The sequence below is a fragment of the Oncorhynchus mykiss genome, chromosome 4 (assembly GCF_057628025.1).
Source record: "Oncorhynchus mykiss isolate SJ-2025 chromosome 4, ASM5762802v1, whole genome shotgun sequence".
NCBI lineage: Eukaryota > Metazoa > Chordata > Actinopteri > Salmoniformes > Salmonidae > Oncorhynchus > Oncorhynchus mykiss.
The window spans coordinates 4603083-4619460 of record NC_143025.1 but is presented as its reverse complement, the minus strand read 5'-3'; the positions used below and the strand labels follow the sequence as shown (position 1 = coordinate 4619460).

Here is a 16378-nt window from a genome sequence, read left to right as displayed (position 1 = left end):
CTAATTCAAACAGGCAAGGATATATATATATATATGATACGATTACCACCTTTAAAACTGTTGCTGCAATATCACTTCTCAATGCGTGTACATTTCAAGCTTTCAACAACAATAAACCAACCAGCCTAATAATGTTTCTCAGACTAACACACTGTTGAGTTTTCCTAGTTAGTAAAGAAACAACCACTAAGCCAAAACACAACAAGATGTAATATAATCTGTATACAAGTCATTCTATACGGAAAACAGGTACATTTTAAATGATCAATAATTCCCAATAGGTTTGTGTCACGCCCTGACCATAGTTTGCTATGTATGTTTATAGGTTTAGTTTGGTATGGGTGTGATCTGAGTGGGCATTCTATGCTGTATGTCTAGTTTGTCTTTTTTCTGTGTTTGGCCTGATATTGTTTTCAATCAGAGGCCTGTGTTAGTCGTTGTCTCTGATGGGGAACCATATTTAGGTAGCCTGTGTTGTCATTGTGGGGTGATTGTCTATGTTAGGTGCTTGTGTTGGGTGATTGTCTATGTTAGGTGCTTGTGTTGGGTGATTGTCTATGTTAGGTGCTTGTGTTGGGTGATTGTCTATGTTAGGCCATTATTTTAGTTAACAGCCACCCAGATTTCTGTTTTATTGTTGTTGAAAGGTTGAAATGGACACACACACACACACACACACACATCACACATCACACATCACACACACACACACACACACACACACATACACAGACACAAACACACACACACACACACACACACACACACACACATACACATACACATACACACACACACACACACACACACACACACACACACACACATATACACACACACACATACACACACATTCCTGCTTCATAGATAGCAAGCATAAGGACAATAAAACTGGGTGTGTGGGGCCATACTCTTTCAAAAGTTCAAACACAGAACCCCCCCAGTTCAACCAGGTCCCTAGACATCAATCAGCATGACAACGTCAAAGGATACAATATAGATATAAAATAACACACCCTCTAACACGTGACCACAGGAACAGGATGGCCTGGCCGAAGGCCCATATTTGGACATGTACATGTCATCATGGACACAGGGTCATCAATCAAAATTTTTACCGTCTACTTCTCTCTCACACCTCCTCAGTCCTTATCTGTGGTACTGTATATTAACTATATACCACACCTCCTCAGTCCTTATCTGTGGTACTGTATATTAACTATATACCACACCTCCTCAGTCCTTATCTGTGGTACTGTATATTAACTATATACCACACCTCCTCAGTCCTTATCTGTGGTACTGTATATTAACTATATACCACACCTCCTCAGTCCTTATGTGTGGTACTGTATATTAACCATATACCACACCTCCTCAGTCCTTATCTGTGGTACTGTATATTAACTATATACCACACCTCCTCAGTCCTTATCTGTGGTACTGTATATTAACTATATACCACACCTCCTCAGTCCTTATCTGTGGTACTGTATATTAACTATAAACCACACCTCCTCAGTCTTATCTGTGGTACTGTATATTAACTATATACCACACCTCCTCAGTCCTTATCTGTGGTACTGTATATTAACTATATACCACACCTCCTCAGTCCTTATCTGTGGTACTGTATATTAACTATATACCACACCTCCTCAGTCCTTATCTGTGGTACTGTATATTAACTATATACCACACCTCCTCAGTCCTTATCTGTGGTACTGTATATTAACTATATACCACTCCTCCTCAGTCCTTATCTGTGGTACTGTATATTAACTATAAACCACACCTCCTCAGTCCTTATCTGTGGTACTGTATATTAACTATATACCACAACTCCTCAGTCCTTATCTGTGGTACTGTATATTAACTATATACCACACCTCCTCAGTCCTTATCTGTGGTACTGTATATTAACTATATACCACACCTAATCAGGCCTTATTGATTAATTACAACACATAGGTGTATTATAAGGCATTATAAAGGTAATTAAAATAATGATACATACGTACTTCATAGAAACTGTTACACTTCATATATTCTAACAACTCACATTTTAAGATTCATTATGTCATTTTTTCCATGTTAAGGGCTCTAACCTTGGAACAAAACTATTTGTCTCCCTCTTGCTGTTGCATGCAGTTCCTCTCTCTCTTCCTCCATTCCTCTAACCCCTCCCTCCTTCTAACCCCAGCCCTCTGGCAGAACCAGGAAGTCCCTCCCCTTCCCACAAACTCTCTTCTGAGGAAACTAAACTGATCTGAGTCTCTCTGTCGTCTGTCTGTGTGAGAGTGAACAACCGTCCAAATGGCTCAGCAGGGAGTTCTGCTGGACCAGGACCAGTTCTGTTGTTCTGTCTGTCTGGATCTACTGAAGGAGCCGGTCACTACTATCTGTGGACACAGTTACTGTAGGAGCTGTATTGAGGGCTGCTGGGATCAGGATGTTCTGAAAGGGGTCTATAGCTGTCCTCAGTGCAGAGAGACCTTCACTCCAAGGCCTAATCTGAGGAAAAATAACATGTTGGCTGAGCTGGTGGAGAAACTGAGGAAGACAGGACTCCAGGCTGCTCCCCCTCCTGCTCTGTGCTATGCTGGACCTGGAGATGTGGCGTGTGATTTCTGCACTGGGACCAGAAAGCAGAAAGCCCTCATGTCCTGTCTGGTGTGTCTGGCCTCTTACTGTGATACTCACCTCCAATCTCACTATGAATCTCCTGCTTTGAAGAAGCACAAGCTGGTCAAAGCCACGGCACAACTACAGGAGAAGATCTGCTCTCATCATGACAAACTGCTGGAGGTTTACTGTCGTACCGATCAGCAGTGTATCTGTTATCAGTGTGTGATGGATGAACATAAAGGCCATGATACAGTGTCAGCTGCAGCAGAGAGGACTGAGAAACAGGTAAGACCAGAACAACTTGTTGGTGACTGTCTGATAAACAAAGAATTAAAGATACAGTAGGAACTAAATCTGTTTGAATATGAGATCATTATATTATATACAATATAAAATGGATCCACAAATATGAACACAAACCTTGAGTATATAGATATGTTAACCCAGATTCTCCAAATGTATCTCCATGTTCTAAAGTCAAACACTATTATCATTCTGAATGGCCTTTTATGAGTCCAAAGTTCAGTCTCAACCCCTTGATACATGTAGGCCTACCATAAAAACTATAATCATTCACATAGCAACATAATATAATATTGTAAACAGACTTCCTCAGGATTGTAGACCTTCCTCTCTATGGGTCCTATGTCACATTACTATACTATTGATCTACTGGACTAATAAAGCTTGATAGCTCATTGAAGAGTGATTCTCCACAGAGGCAGCTGGGGATGAGTCAGCAGAAGGTCCAGCAGAGATTCCAGGAGAGAGAGAAGGAGCTGAAGGAGCTCCAACAGGCTGTGGAGTCTTTCAAGGTGAGTATTGTTGACCAGAGGAGACACACCATTTCACTTCTCTCCTCCAGTCAGAGAGAGAGAGAGAGAGAGAGAGAGAGAGAGGGGCCCCTATTTAATCCCACTGACCCCACTGTTGGGAACAGGCTGTCTGGACCCCTTTCAGAGAATAGACTGGTTCATGTAACCGACTGGGCTGCCTCATCACATAACCATGAGTAACCATGACGACTCATGTCCCCTAGACGTTAAAATGGAACTGTCTCTCTCTCAATTGAAGTAAATTCATAGGGCTTTATTGGCATGGAAATATATGTTTACATTGCCAAAGCAAGTGAAATAGACAATAAACAAAAGTGAAATAAACAATCAGAAATTAACAGTAAACATTACACACACAAAAGTTACAAATTAATAGAGATTTCAAATATTATAATTCAAGTGCAAACAGAGTGAGTCGTGCCCCAGACTGAGTCCTGGAGGTGAAATGGAAATGAATGAGGGAGAGTTCAGTGAGGTAGAAGGTGTGGAGAAGAGTTCAGAACCAGAGAAGTATTTGGTCATATGAGATTTGACTTCAGAAGAGTTCCAGGGTGTGTTGAGTGGTGGTGTCCAGTCCTCCCAGGTCGTTGTCATGGTGATGGAGCAGATAGGGTCAAAGTAGTGGAATGGGTGTCGTGGAAATTTCTTCTATTTACCAAATCATGGGAGCAAACCACACACACAAGTCAGAGTTAGTTATCAAAGTCCATCTTTAATTATATGAGCTCTATCACAACCCTGTGACTCTCAGATTGATTCAGTGTCTAACCATGAATTCTCTGAGAGCCCCTTCCACATTGTAAATGAGGTCCTTTATAGTAAAGACACACAGGATAAGACAGCATAGACATAATAAATCGTTCAGCTTTGTCTCCTTACTCAAACCCCAGAACCATAAACCAACCCTGCATATATCAAATTGTCATTTAGATGCAACCAACTCTAAATACAACCAATCCTGGACAAGCTCACGGAGAGGAGAATGATTCCAGACACTGCCATCTCCGATGGGAAAACTAGGGAGTGAACTGGCACACACACAGTGGAGCAAAAGACATGTTTACACACGATGATACTTTGACCTCTCCCCTCTCTCCGGCCCATGCAACTTAGTTTTGACATAGAACAGATAACTGCAACCTGGCCACAGTATTATACAAAAATACCATTCTGATGAGAATTAACTTACACACATTTGATAAATATAAAACATCTTACATATGTTACCAACAAATTCTGATTATCCCATGACATGGGGTAGTGGGTTTTTAATGAGTGTAGGTTAGTTGGCATGGTGATGGAGCAGATAGGGTCAAAGTAGTGGAATGGGGTAGTGGGTTTTTAATGAGTGTAGGTTAGTTGGCATGGTGATGGAGCAGATAGGGTCAAAGTAGTGGAATGGGGTAGTGGGTTTTTAATGAGTGTAGGGTTAGTTGTCATGGTGATGGAGCAGATAGGGTCAAAGTAGTGGAATGGGGTAGTGGGTTTTTAATGAGTGTAGGGTTAGTTGTCATGGTGCAGGAGCAGATATAGCAGACGCCTCCCTAAAAAAAGATTTGAGGGTTATTAGTCTAATAGGACTAAATCAAATCAAATTGTATTAGTCACATGAATACAATGTGTTTTTACCTGACAGTGAAATGCTGAATACAACAGGTGTTTTTGATGATATATATATATAGGGAGGAGAGTAGAGCAGGACCAAGAGGTGTTCTGTACCTGTCTGTCCAGGAGGGAGGAGAGAAGAGCAGGACCAAGAGGTGTTCTGTACCTGTCTGTCCAGGAGGGAGAAGAGTAGAGCAGGACCAAGAGGTGTTCTGTACCTGTCTGTCCAGGAGGGAGGAGAGTAGAGCAGGACCAAGAGGAGTTCTCTACCTGTCTGTCCAGGAGGGAGGAGAGTAGAGCAGGACCAAGAGGTGTTCTGTACCTGTCTGTCCAGGAGGGAGGAGAGTAGAGCAGGACCAAGAGGTGTTCTGTACCTGTCTGTCCAGGAGGGAGGAGAGTAGAGCAGGACCAAGAGGTGTTCTGTACCTGTCTGTCCAGGAGGGAGGAGAGTAGAGCAGGACCAAGAGGTGTTCTGTACCTGTCTGTCTGGAGGGAGGACAAGGCCTGGTGGACCTGGAGAGCAGGGTGGCAGAGGTCTGACTCAATGAGGTGCAGAGAGGCTACTGAACCTACTGTCTCACTCTGTATTTCTCTCTCTTTCTCTCTCTCTCTCTTTCTCTGTCTCTCTCTCTCTCCAGCTCTCTGCACAGTCAGCAGTGGAGGACAGTGATCAGATCTTTACTGAGCTGATCCGCTCCATTGAGAGAAGGAGATCTGAGGTGAAGGAGCTGATCAGAGCCCAAGAGAAGGCTCAAGTGAGTCAAGCTGAAGGACTCCTGGAGCAACTGAAGCAGGAGATAGCTGAGCTGAGGAAGAGAAGTACTGAGCTGGAGCAGCTCTCACACACAGAGGATCACATCCATTTCCTCCAGGTAACTAAACTGTCTTGTTACATGTGATATGAAATTAACTTAATGTGAAACTATTAATCTCAATCATTATGTTGTCCTGTCTCTCTCTCTTTCCCTGTCTGTCCCTCTCTCTGTCGGTCTCTCCCTCTCTCTGTCCGTCCCTCTCCCTCTCTGTGTGTCACTCTCTCTCTGTCGTCCCTCTCTCTCTGTCCGTCCCTGTCACTCCCTCTCTCTCTCTGTCTGTCCGTTCCTCTCTCTCTGTGTCCGTCCCTCTCTCTCTCTGTGTGTCACTCTCTCTCTGTCGTCCCTCTCTCTCTGTCCGTCCCTGTCGCTCCCTCTCTCTCTCTGTCTGTCCGTTCCTCTCTCTCTGTCCGTTCCTCTCTGTCCGTCCCTCTCTCTCTCTCTGTCCGTCCCTCTCTCTCTCTCTGTCCATCCCTCTCTCTCTCTGTCCATCCCTCCCTCTCTCTGTCCGACCCTCTCTCTCTCTCGGTCCGTCTCTCTCTCTCTTTCTGTCCACCCCTCTCTCTCTCTGTCCACCCCTCTCTCTCTCTCTCTCCACCCCTCTCTCTCTCTCTGTCCACCCCTCTCTCTCTCTCTGTCCGTCCCTCTCTCTCTCTGTCCGTCCCTCTCTCTCTCTCTGTCCGTCCCTCTCTCTCTCTCTGTCGTCCCTCTCTCTCTCTGTCATCCCTCTCTCTCTCTCTGTCGTCCCTCTCTCTCTCTGTCGTCCCTCTCTCTCTTGGTCCGTCCCTCTCTCTCTCTGTCCGTCCCTTTCTCTCTCTGTCTCTCTGTCTCTCTCTATCTCTGTCCACCCCTCTCTCTCTCTCTGTCCACCCCTCTCTCTCTCTCTGTCCGTCCCTCTCTCTCTCTGTCCGTCCCTCTCTCTCTCTGTCCGTCCCTCTCTCTCGCTGTCGTCCCTCTCTCTCTCTCTGTCGTCCCTCTCTCTCTCTCTGTCGTCCCTCTTTCTCTCTCTGTCGTCCCTCTCTCTCTCTGTCGTCCCTCTCTCTCTCTGTCGTCCCTCTCTCTCTCTGTCGTCCCTCTCTCTCTCTGTCCTTCCCCCTCTCTCCTTCTCTGTCCGTCCCTCTCTCTCTCTCTGTCCGTCCTTCCCTCTCTCTCTCTGTCCGTCCCTCTCTCTCTCTGTTGTCCCTCTCTCTCTCTCTCTGTCCGTCCCTCTCTCTCTCTCTCTGTCCGTCCCTCTCTCTCTCTCTCTGTCCGTCCCCCTCTCTCTCTTTCTCTCTCTCTCTCTGTCCGTCCCTCTCTCTCTCTCTCTCTCTCTCTCTCTGTCCATCCCTCTCTCTCTCTCTCTCTCTCTGTCCCTCTCTCTCTCTCTGTCCATCCCTCTCTCTCTCTGTCCGTCCCTCTCTCTCTGTGTCCGTCCCTCTATCTGTCCGTCTCACTCTCTCTCTGTCCGTCTCACTCAAATTCAAATTCAAATTCAAGCTGCTTTATTGGCATGAAAAACATTGTGTAAATATTGCCAAAGCAACAATGTATACAATATACATTGTAACAAAATTATAAATGATAGCAAATAATAATATAAAATGGTAGTAAATAATAATACAAAATTAAATACAAAAATAATAACAATAAAATGGTAACAGTCTACAGTAAACATTAATAATTATAGTAATAACAATAATAGTAATCATAAGTAAGTTACTGTTTACTATGCAGATGTTATTATTCAGTGTCCCTCAGGCTATGGCAGGAAAATACATATTTGGCTGCAAGAGGAGCCATTGCTCCTTCGCCCATGAGTATTCTTAGTTTTTCCTCTGGGTTCAATTTGTAAAAATTTGGAATATATGTAGTCATTTCTGTGAATAATGAGTCTCTTTGTGAGGAATATTTATCACAGTAAAGGAGAAAGTGCATCTCTGTCTCTACCTCCCCTGTCATGCAGTGACCACATACACGCTCCTCTTTGGGTAGCCATGTCTTTTTATGTCTGCCGGTTTCTATTGCCAATCGGTGGTCACTTAGCCTGTACTTGGTAAGGATCTGTCTCTGCTTCGTATCTCTGACAGAGTAGAGATAATCAGCCAATTCATATTCTCTGTTTAGGGTCAGATAGCAATTTAGTCGGCTTTGGGATTTTGTTTCGTTTTTCCAGTATTGTAAATATGATTCCTTTGATTGGTTCATGATTTTGTTTATTGGAATTCTTTCTTTTGAAGCAGTGCTGGTGTCAGCTTGGTTGGTGAGGTCCAACACCATCTGACTGAGAGGGCTCGTTTCTGGGCTCAGCTCTTGGGCTTGAAGTGCTTTAAATCGCAGACTCGAATTTGGACTTGAATTTAGATGTAGCCAAAATTTTAATGATCTTTTCTGTATTTTCATTATTACTGGAAAACGGCCCAATTCTGCCCTACATGCAATAGTTGGTGTATTTCTCTGGACTTGTAGAATTTTCCGACAGAATTCTGCATGTAGGGCTTCAATTGGATGTTTGTCCCACATTTTAAAATCCAGTTTATTGAGTGGCCCCCAAACCTCACTTCCGTAAAGTGCTATTGGTAGGATTACACTGTCAAATATTTTAGTCCAAATTCTAATTGGGATGTTGATTTTGAATAATTTCATTTTTATTGCATACATTGCTCTGCGGGCTTTTTCTTTGAGTGCCTTCACTGCCATATTAAAGTTTCCCGATGCAGATATGGTCAGACCAAGGTAGGTGTAATTTTTAGTGTGTTCAATTAAGGTGTTGTTCAGGGTGAATTTACATTTGTGTTTCTGACATTTGGGTTTTTTTTGGAAAATCATGATTTTAGTTTTTTGGAAATTTACTGCCAGGGCCCAATTATGGCAATATTGCTCCAGAATATTAATGTTTTGTTGAAGACCTTCTTTGGTTGGTGATAGAAGTACCAAGTCATCAGCATATAGCAGGTATTTCACCTCTGTGTCAAATAGTGTGAGTCCTGGGGCTGGAGATTGGTCCAACATGTCTGCTAATTCATTGATATAAATGTTGAAAAGATTTGGACTCAAATTGCAGCCTTGTCTCACACCTCGACATTGTGAAAAAAATTCTGTTCTTTGGTTTTTGATTTTTATTGCACACTTGTTTTCTGTGTACATACATTTTATTAAGTCATACACCTTACCACCAAGCCCACTTTGTAGAATTTTGTAGAATAGCCCTTCGTGCCAAATCGAATCAAATGCTTTTTTAAAGTCAATAAAGCAAGCAAAGATTTTGCCCTCTTTTTTTTGGTGGACGTGTTTATTAATTAGTGTGTGTAAGGTGTATATATGGTCAGTAGTGCGATGGTGTTTATTAATTAGTGTGTGTAAGGTGTATATATGGTCAGTAGTGCGATGGTTAGGGAGAAAGCCAATTTGACATTTACTTATTACATTTTTTTCTTGAAGAAAGGTTTGAATTCTTGAATTCAAAATGCTACAGAAAATCTTTCCCAAGTTACTGTTGACGCAAATTCCCCTGTAATTATTGGGGTCTGATTTGTCTCCACTTTTGTGGATAGGGGAGATGAGCCCCTGGTTCCAGACATCAGGGAAGCAGCCAGAAGTTAAAACCATGTTGAACAATCTAAGCACAGCATTTTGCAACTCAGGTGTGCTGTTTTTCAGCATTTCATTTCTGATGTTGTCTACACCACAAGCCTTTTTTGATTTAATAGATTTTAGCTTTTCATTTAGTTCTTGTTGGGTTATTGGGTAATCTAATGGATTTTGGTTGTTTTTAATGACTGATTCCAGGATGTTCAATTTTTCTTTAATTTCTAATTGGTTCTGTTGTAAGTCTTTTTGTGGGATGTTTTTGTATAGATTATCAAAGTAAGTTTTCCAAATTCCTACATCTTGTATGGCTAATTATTGTGGCTTTGTTGTGCTTAAATTGTTCCACATGTCCCAGAACTGATTTTGGTCAATTGCGTTTTCAATTTCATCAAGTGTCTTGTTGGTATAATTCAATTTCTTGCATTTCAGTGTTTGTTTATACTGTTTCAGAGTTTCAAAGTATTCATATCGTAGCTCTGGGTTGTTTTGCTGCTTATGTTTTTTGTTTGACATTTGTCTTAGGTGTTTTCTAATTGTTTTACATTCATTATCAAACCATTTGTCAGAAACATTTAGATTTTTGCTTCTGATGTTGCATTGCTTTGGTTTTCTCAAATTTGCTTTCGATGCTGCTTTTTGGAATATGCAGTTGATGTTTTGGGTAGCTGAATTGACACCATCTTTATTGTTTTGGTACTGTGAGTTATTGAAAAACTGTATAGAGTTCATCATTTCATTTGAGTTCAATGTTTCAATGAATGTCTCTGCACTGTTTGGAGCCCATCTGAACGATTGGTTTATGTTGTAAAGTTTATTGGGCTGTTTTTTTGAATGAATATTGCCAGTTAATTTCTTCTTCTTCTTCTTCATAAGTCCTGCTTATGCCAAATGATGATTCCACCTGAGTCTCGGCCCCGTTTAACATTTTTATGTTTGATTGATGGTAGTAAACTTTCTCTATAGCCTGAGGGACACTGAGTATCTATGTCTCCACGACACCATGTTTCCAGTAGGATTATGATGTCCTGTCCCTTGATGTTTTTAATCAATTCTGGATTAGTTGTTTTATAACCAAAATGTGAAGAGTATAGGCCCTGGATATTCCAAGAGCTGATAGTTAATGATCTCATTTATAATAAGTGATATTCACTGGTTTGAGTAAAGTACATCAAAAAAAAATTAAAAAAAATACTATATATATATATATATATACATACACATATACACATATACATATATATACATACATATATACACATATACATACATATATACATACACATACATATATATATATATACATATATATATACATACACATACATATATACATACACATACATATACACACATACATACATACATACATACATACACACACACACACACACACACACACACACATACATACATACATATATATATACATATATATACACATACACATACATATATATATATATATATATATATATATATACACACATACATGCACATACACATATACACACATACATACATACACACACACACACACACACCATTACATATAATAATTATTATAATACCGGTGTCAATACATTTAGGAATATTTGTAAACAAATGAATAAGAATGGACACACCCATACATACAACATATACACACATACATACATACACACATACACACATACATACACCTCTCTCCGTCCCTTTCTCTCCCTCTCTCTGTCGGTCTCTCTCTCTCTCTCTGTCTCTCTCTCTGTCTCTCCCTCTCTATCTCTCTCTCTCTCTCTCTCTCCAGAGGTATCAGTCTCTCTCTCTCTCTCTCTCCAGAGGTATCAGTCTCTCTCTCTCGCCAGAGGTATCAGTCTCTCTCTCTCTCCAGAGGTATCAGTCTCTCTCTCTCTCTCTCTCTCTCCAGAGTTATCAGTCTATCTCTCTCTCTCTCTCCAGAGGTATCAGTCTCTCTCTCTCTCTCTCTCTCTCCAGAGGTATCAGTCTCTCTCTCTCTCTCCAGAGGTATCAGTCTCTCTCTCTCTCTCTCTCTCCAGAGTTATCAGTCTCCCTCTCTCTCTCTCTCCAGAGGTATCAGTCTCTCTCTCTCTCTCTCTCCAGAGTTATCAGTCTCTGTGTCTCTCTCTCTCTCTCTCCAGAGTTATCAGTCTCTCTCTCGCTCTCTCTCCAGAGTTATCAGTCTCTCTCCAGTATCAGTGTATCTTCAGACTTACCAAGCATCGTTGTCCGTCCTCTTCAGTACTTTGGAGATGTGAGTAAGACTGTGTCTGAACTGAGAGAGAAACTAGAAGACTTCCTTAAAGGAGAATGGACCAAGATCCCCACTACAGGTGTGTTGAAAACAATAAGAACATCAACTTTAGACCATTGAAAGTTCCCTACTAGTCATATACATGTGGAATATGGTCTGATGATAACATTCCCTCTCTCTGTCAATGTGTTTGTGTGTCTGTAGTGAATATAGTGGATGTTGTACTGCCTCCAGAGCCCAAGACCAGAGAACAGTTGTTACAATGTGAGTCTCCTTATTGTGAAGTAACTAACAGTCTCTTTTTACTGACACTCCTAACAATCCCTCTAGAAATATATAGCAATAGTAGATCTAATCAAAGACTGGGTATCTATCTGACTCCTCATATTTCTCTGATTTGATCTCTGCTGTGCTCTAATCAAAGACAGGGTAGATCCAGTATCTGACTTAACTTATTGTTCTGACTCCCCTCATTGGTCTCTGCTCTTCTCCCAGATTCCTGTCAGCTCACACTGGACCCAAACACAGCAGACACACGCCTCTCTCTGTCTGAAGGGAACAGAAAGGTGACCTACACACTCCTCTCTCTGTCTAAAGGGAAAAGAAAGGTGACCTATACAGGCCAAGTCCAACCATATCCTGACCATCCAGACAGATTCACCAACTGGTGTCAGGTTCTGTGTAGAGAGGGTCTGTCTGGACGCTGTTACTGGGAGGTGGAGAGGACTGGTGATGTTATTACAGCAGTCTCATATAAAGACATCAGCAGAACAGAGAGAGGTAATGATGGTGGATTTGGATTCAATAACAAGTCCTGGAGTTTATATTACTATAGAGGTGATTATTGTTTCAGACACAATAATGTTGTGACTAAAGTATCAGGCCCTCAGTCCTCCAGAGTAGGAGTGTACCTGGATCACAAGGCAGGTACTCTGTCCTTCTACAGTGTCTCTGACACAATGACCCTCCTCCACAGAGTCCAGACCACATTCACTCAGCCCCTCTATCCTGGGTTTTGGCTCTATGATTATCATGGTACTGCTGAGCTGGTTAAATTGTAAACTGATTTGTTATTAATTCAAATTCAATACAATGTTTTAATCTTGTACATTTCCATGAATCATGATGTCTGGTGTTGATGTATATTGGTTGTCATTCAGAACCATTGATATGTTTTCTCAGTTGGTTCTCTGTCTCTATGTAATTCTCCTCAGTATCATTGATCAGCTTGTTGGCTCGGTCCTAATTGATGTGTTCTCTGTCACCTGGAGCTGCATGGAAAATGGTCCAGGAACTAAAGGACAATTCAGGACTAGTCAGCCCACTGCAAGCTGGTATCACTTACTTTCTACTAAACTATATGGTCTGGTTTACCAGACACAGATGAATCCTAGTCCTGGACTAAACAGTATGTTCAATGTAGATGTCCAGGAAACCGGCCCTAAATGTGTCATCTTTCATCCTCCCATACTGCTCAGTCCAGCAACATTAAACCTGTCCAGCAGGTGGTGCTGTTGACCAAACAAAACCAGCAGATATCTTGACTTGCCACTCAGTATATCAGTAATGTTCAGAATAGTACTTTAATATCATTGGAGATTGATGGTCTTTTTAATCCACTATCCAGAGTCAGGAACAGATGAAGTTGGGTCTGCTACTGTTCAGTGATTAAATATGATTTATGGTGATGGGAAATAATAAAAAACACTCAACTTCATCTAGTAATAGTTTTCCTTTGTTATTTATTCCAAGGTGTGTCTTTAACTTGTAAATGTATTGTGTGGAGGTGAGCTAGTGGTGTGGCTGATAGAATAGAATGAAAAGGGAGGAGGGGAGGAAGAGGGGAGGAGTGAAGGGCTGTTCAAGAAACCAGATGAGGAAGAGGAAGATGTTCAGGGGAATTACTGTCTCTGTTCCAAATGGTTCCCTATTCCCTATGTAGTGCACTACGGTGCTTCTGACCAGGTCTAAAGTAGTGTTCTACATGGGGAATAGGGTGTAGATTTATTACAATATCATGCTTTAGTGTTTGGCACAAAATATATTAGATCTCCACCACCCCACTTCCTGTCTGTCATCCCCCAGTTCTGTTAAGACTTCCTCTCATTGAACTGGGCCTCATTCTAAATGGTCACTTTGTATTGATAGTCCATACTGGTCTTTACTATGGTTCTACATACAGTACCTGTATTGATAGTCCATACTGGTCTTTACTATGGTTCTACATACAGTATCTGTATTGATAGTCCATACTGGTCTTTACTATGGTTCTACATACAGTATCTGTATTGATAGTCCATACTTGCCCCCCTGGCCCCATTGTCCCCTTTATCTCTCGTCCCTCCAGATTAACTTGAATCTCGAAATATAGTTGAACTACTCAAATTATCTATAGATTCTAACTTGCTGGAACTCAGGTTCGTGCCGCTTGCCTATTGAACAGTTGCTCTTGTCGTCATTTGACTTGCGCCCGTCTTATCTTGATGAGTATTATGGGTCAACAATATCTTAACTGATTGAGCTCAACATTCCGGCCAAGGCTTATTGCCACAGACACTGCGGTAGACCAACGTTGAACCACTCGCCTAGGAACCAGGAGATTATCATAGACTGATCCTGCCGCCAGTTGACCCGGAGCCTGTTTTGTCTTGTTGCCACCGAGCACAATACTACAGCCCGGTCGAGTGTCGCAGCCAGCCTCGGATATATCCTCTGGGGCGAGAAGGGTCTCTCCAGACTAACTTGAATCTCGAAATTTAAGTGAACCACCGATCTCTCATAGGAGGAATCGATACCGAAACTAAATCCTTAGAACTCTGACCGATTGAAACTCTGCTCCTGATCTCGTGGGTCTTCCTGTCAACTATTAAAGGTAATTAATTTCAACTATTACAGTTTATTAGAAATAAGTGTTATCATTGTACCAGGCATTATAGAGCATTAAGGCATTTGCATGTTTTTGATTAACGCTGTGTGTGACCAAGTAACAAATTGTGTATTTTGAAGTGTGTTTGATTGTAAAAGACAAAAAACAGAGTGTTTTCAAAAATAAACGGTAGTCTTATTTTGTTTCGAGTAAAACGCCCTCCCAAGACAGTTAACGGCAAGGGAGATAACAACTTTGACACTCCCCTCTACCGGGACACTGGAAACGGGGATCAATGCTCTATGACAGAATGAGTTACCATTAAAAGACAAGGAGGAAGGTGTGTCCAGTAGTGATTCATTTAATTGTCTTATCGATCTATCTAAGTTTTATTAACCAAGCGATACATAGCCGACGGGCAGAGTAGTGAGACTAAGTTGACTAAAGGTCTTCACACTTTAAACTAGATACATCACAGAAGGGAAATACTCAACCTGAAGGAAATCATATAGAGACTGGTAGGACTAGTGCTTAATAACAACTCAAGGACCAATTAGTGGTGAAGCAAAGAGTCTAGAGGATAAACGTGGGGTTCACACATCCCAGCTAGAGCTAGACCGTTGAGAGTGACAAGGCAAAAGACCTCTCTACCAGGGCAACGTATCGATAAAGAAGGAGAGGCAGGGCTACGCGAGCGGTCCTGGTTATACCGAGATAGCCTGAAGTATCTATAGTGCCCTGTCCAATCCAGGGAACGGGACGCTAACCACCACTAGCACCCCGCTGCCGGCCAAGGGGCGGGGCTGAAGGTTTCGTATCGCGACACAACGATTAAAACATTACCAAACCAGAAACCGTGGATTGATGGCAGCATTCGCGTGAAACTGAAAGTGCTACCCACTGCTTTTAATCAGGGCAAGGTGGCCGGAAACATGATCGAACACAAACAGTGTAGCTATTCCCTCCGCAAGGCAATCAAACAAGCTAAGCGTCAGTATAGAGACAAAGTAGAATCTCAATTCAACGGTTCAGACACAAGAGGTATGTGGCAGGGTCTACAGTCAATCACGGATTACAAAAAGAAATCCAGCCCAGTCACGGACCAGGATGCCTTGCTCCCAGGCAGACTAAATAACTTTTTTGCCCGCTTTGAGGACAATACAGTGCCACTGACACGGCCTGCAACGAAAACATGCGGACTCTCCTTCACTGCAGCCGAGGTGAGTAAGACATTTAAACGTGTTAACCCTCGCAAGGCTGCAGGCCCAGACGGCATCCCCAGCCGCGCCCTGAGAGCATGCGCAGACCAGCTGGCCGGTGTGTTTACGGACATATTCAATCAATCCCTATACCAGTCTGCTGTTCCCACATGCTTCAAGAGGGCCACCATTGTTCCTGTTCCCAAGAAAGCTAAGGTAACTGAGCTAAACGACTACCGCCCCGTAGCACTCACTTCCGTCATCATGAAGTGCTTTGAGAGACTAGTCAAGGACCATATCACCTCCACCCTACCTGACACCCTAGACCCACTCCAATTTGCTTACCGCCCAAATAGGTCCACAGACGATGCAATCTCAACCACACGGCACACTGCCCTAACCCATCTGGACATGAGGAATACCTATGTGAGAATGCTGTTCATCGACTACAGCTCAGCATTTAACACCATAGTACCCTCCAAACTCGTCATCAAGCTCGAGACCCTGGGTCTCGAACCCGCCCTGTGCAACTGGGTACTGGACTTCCTGACGGGCCGCCCCCAGGTGGTGAGGGTAGGTAACAACATCTCCACCCCGCTGATCCTCAACACTGGGGC

General features: G+C 42.5%; 1 protein-coding gene across 2 annotated transcripts; it reads left to right on the top strand.

The window, feature by feature from the left end:
- Positions 1-2235: 2235 nt before the first annotated feature.
- On the top strand, positions 2236-13413 carry LOC118947086 (E3 ubiquitin-protein ligase TRIM16-like). 2 transcript variants are annotated; one of them, XM_090230876.1, is made up of 6 exons: positions 2239-2913; positions 3348-3443; positions 5708-5941; positions 11616-11775; positions 11901-11960; positions 12192-13413. In XM_090230876.1, the coding sequence occupies exons 1-6, from the start codon at positions 2317-2319 to the stop codon at positions 12755-12757; spliced, it is 1713 nt and encodes a 570-aa protein (XP_090087002.1). In that variant the 5' UTR covers positions 2239-2316; the 3' UTR covers positions 12758-13413. The 2 variants fall into 2 exon arrangements, with proteins under 2 accessions (XP_090087004.1, XP_090087002.1); XM_090230878.1 differs by lacking the exons at positions 11616-11775; positions 11901-11960 and having other exon boundaries at positions 2236-2913; positions 12192-12262; positions 12911-13413.
- Positions 13414-16378: the final 2965 nt, after the last annotated feature.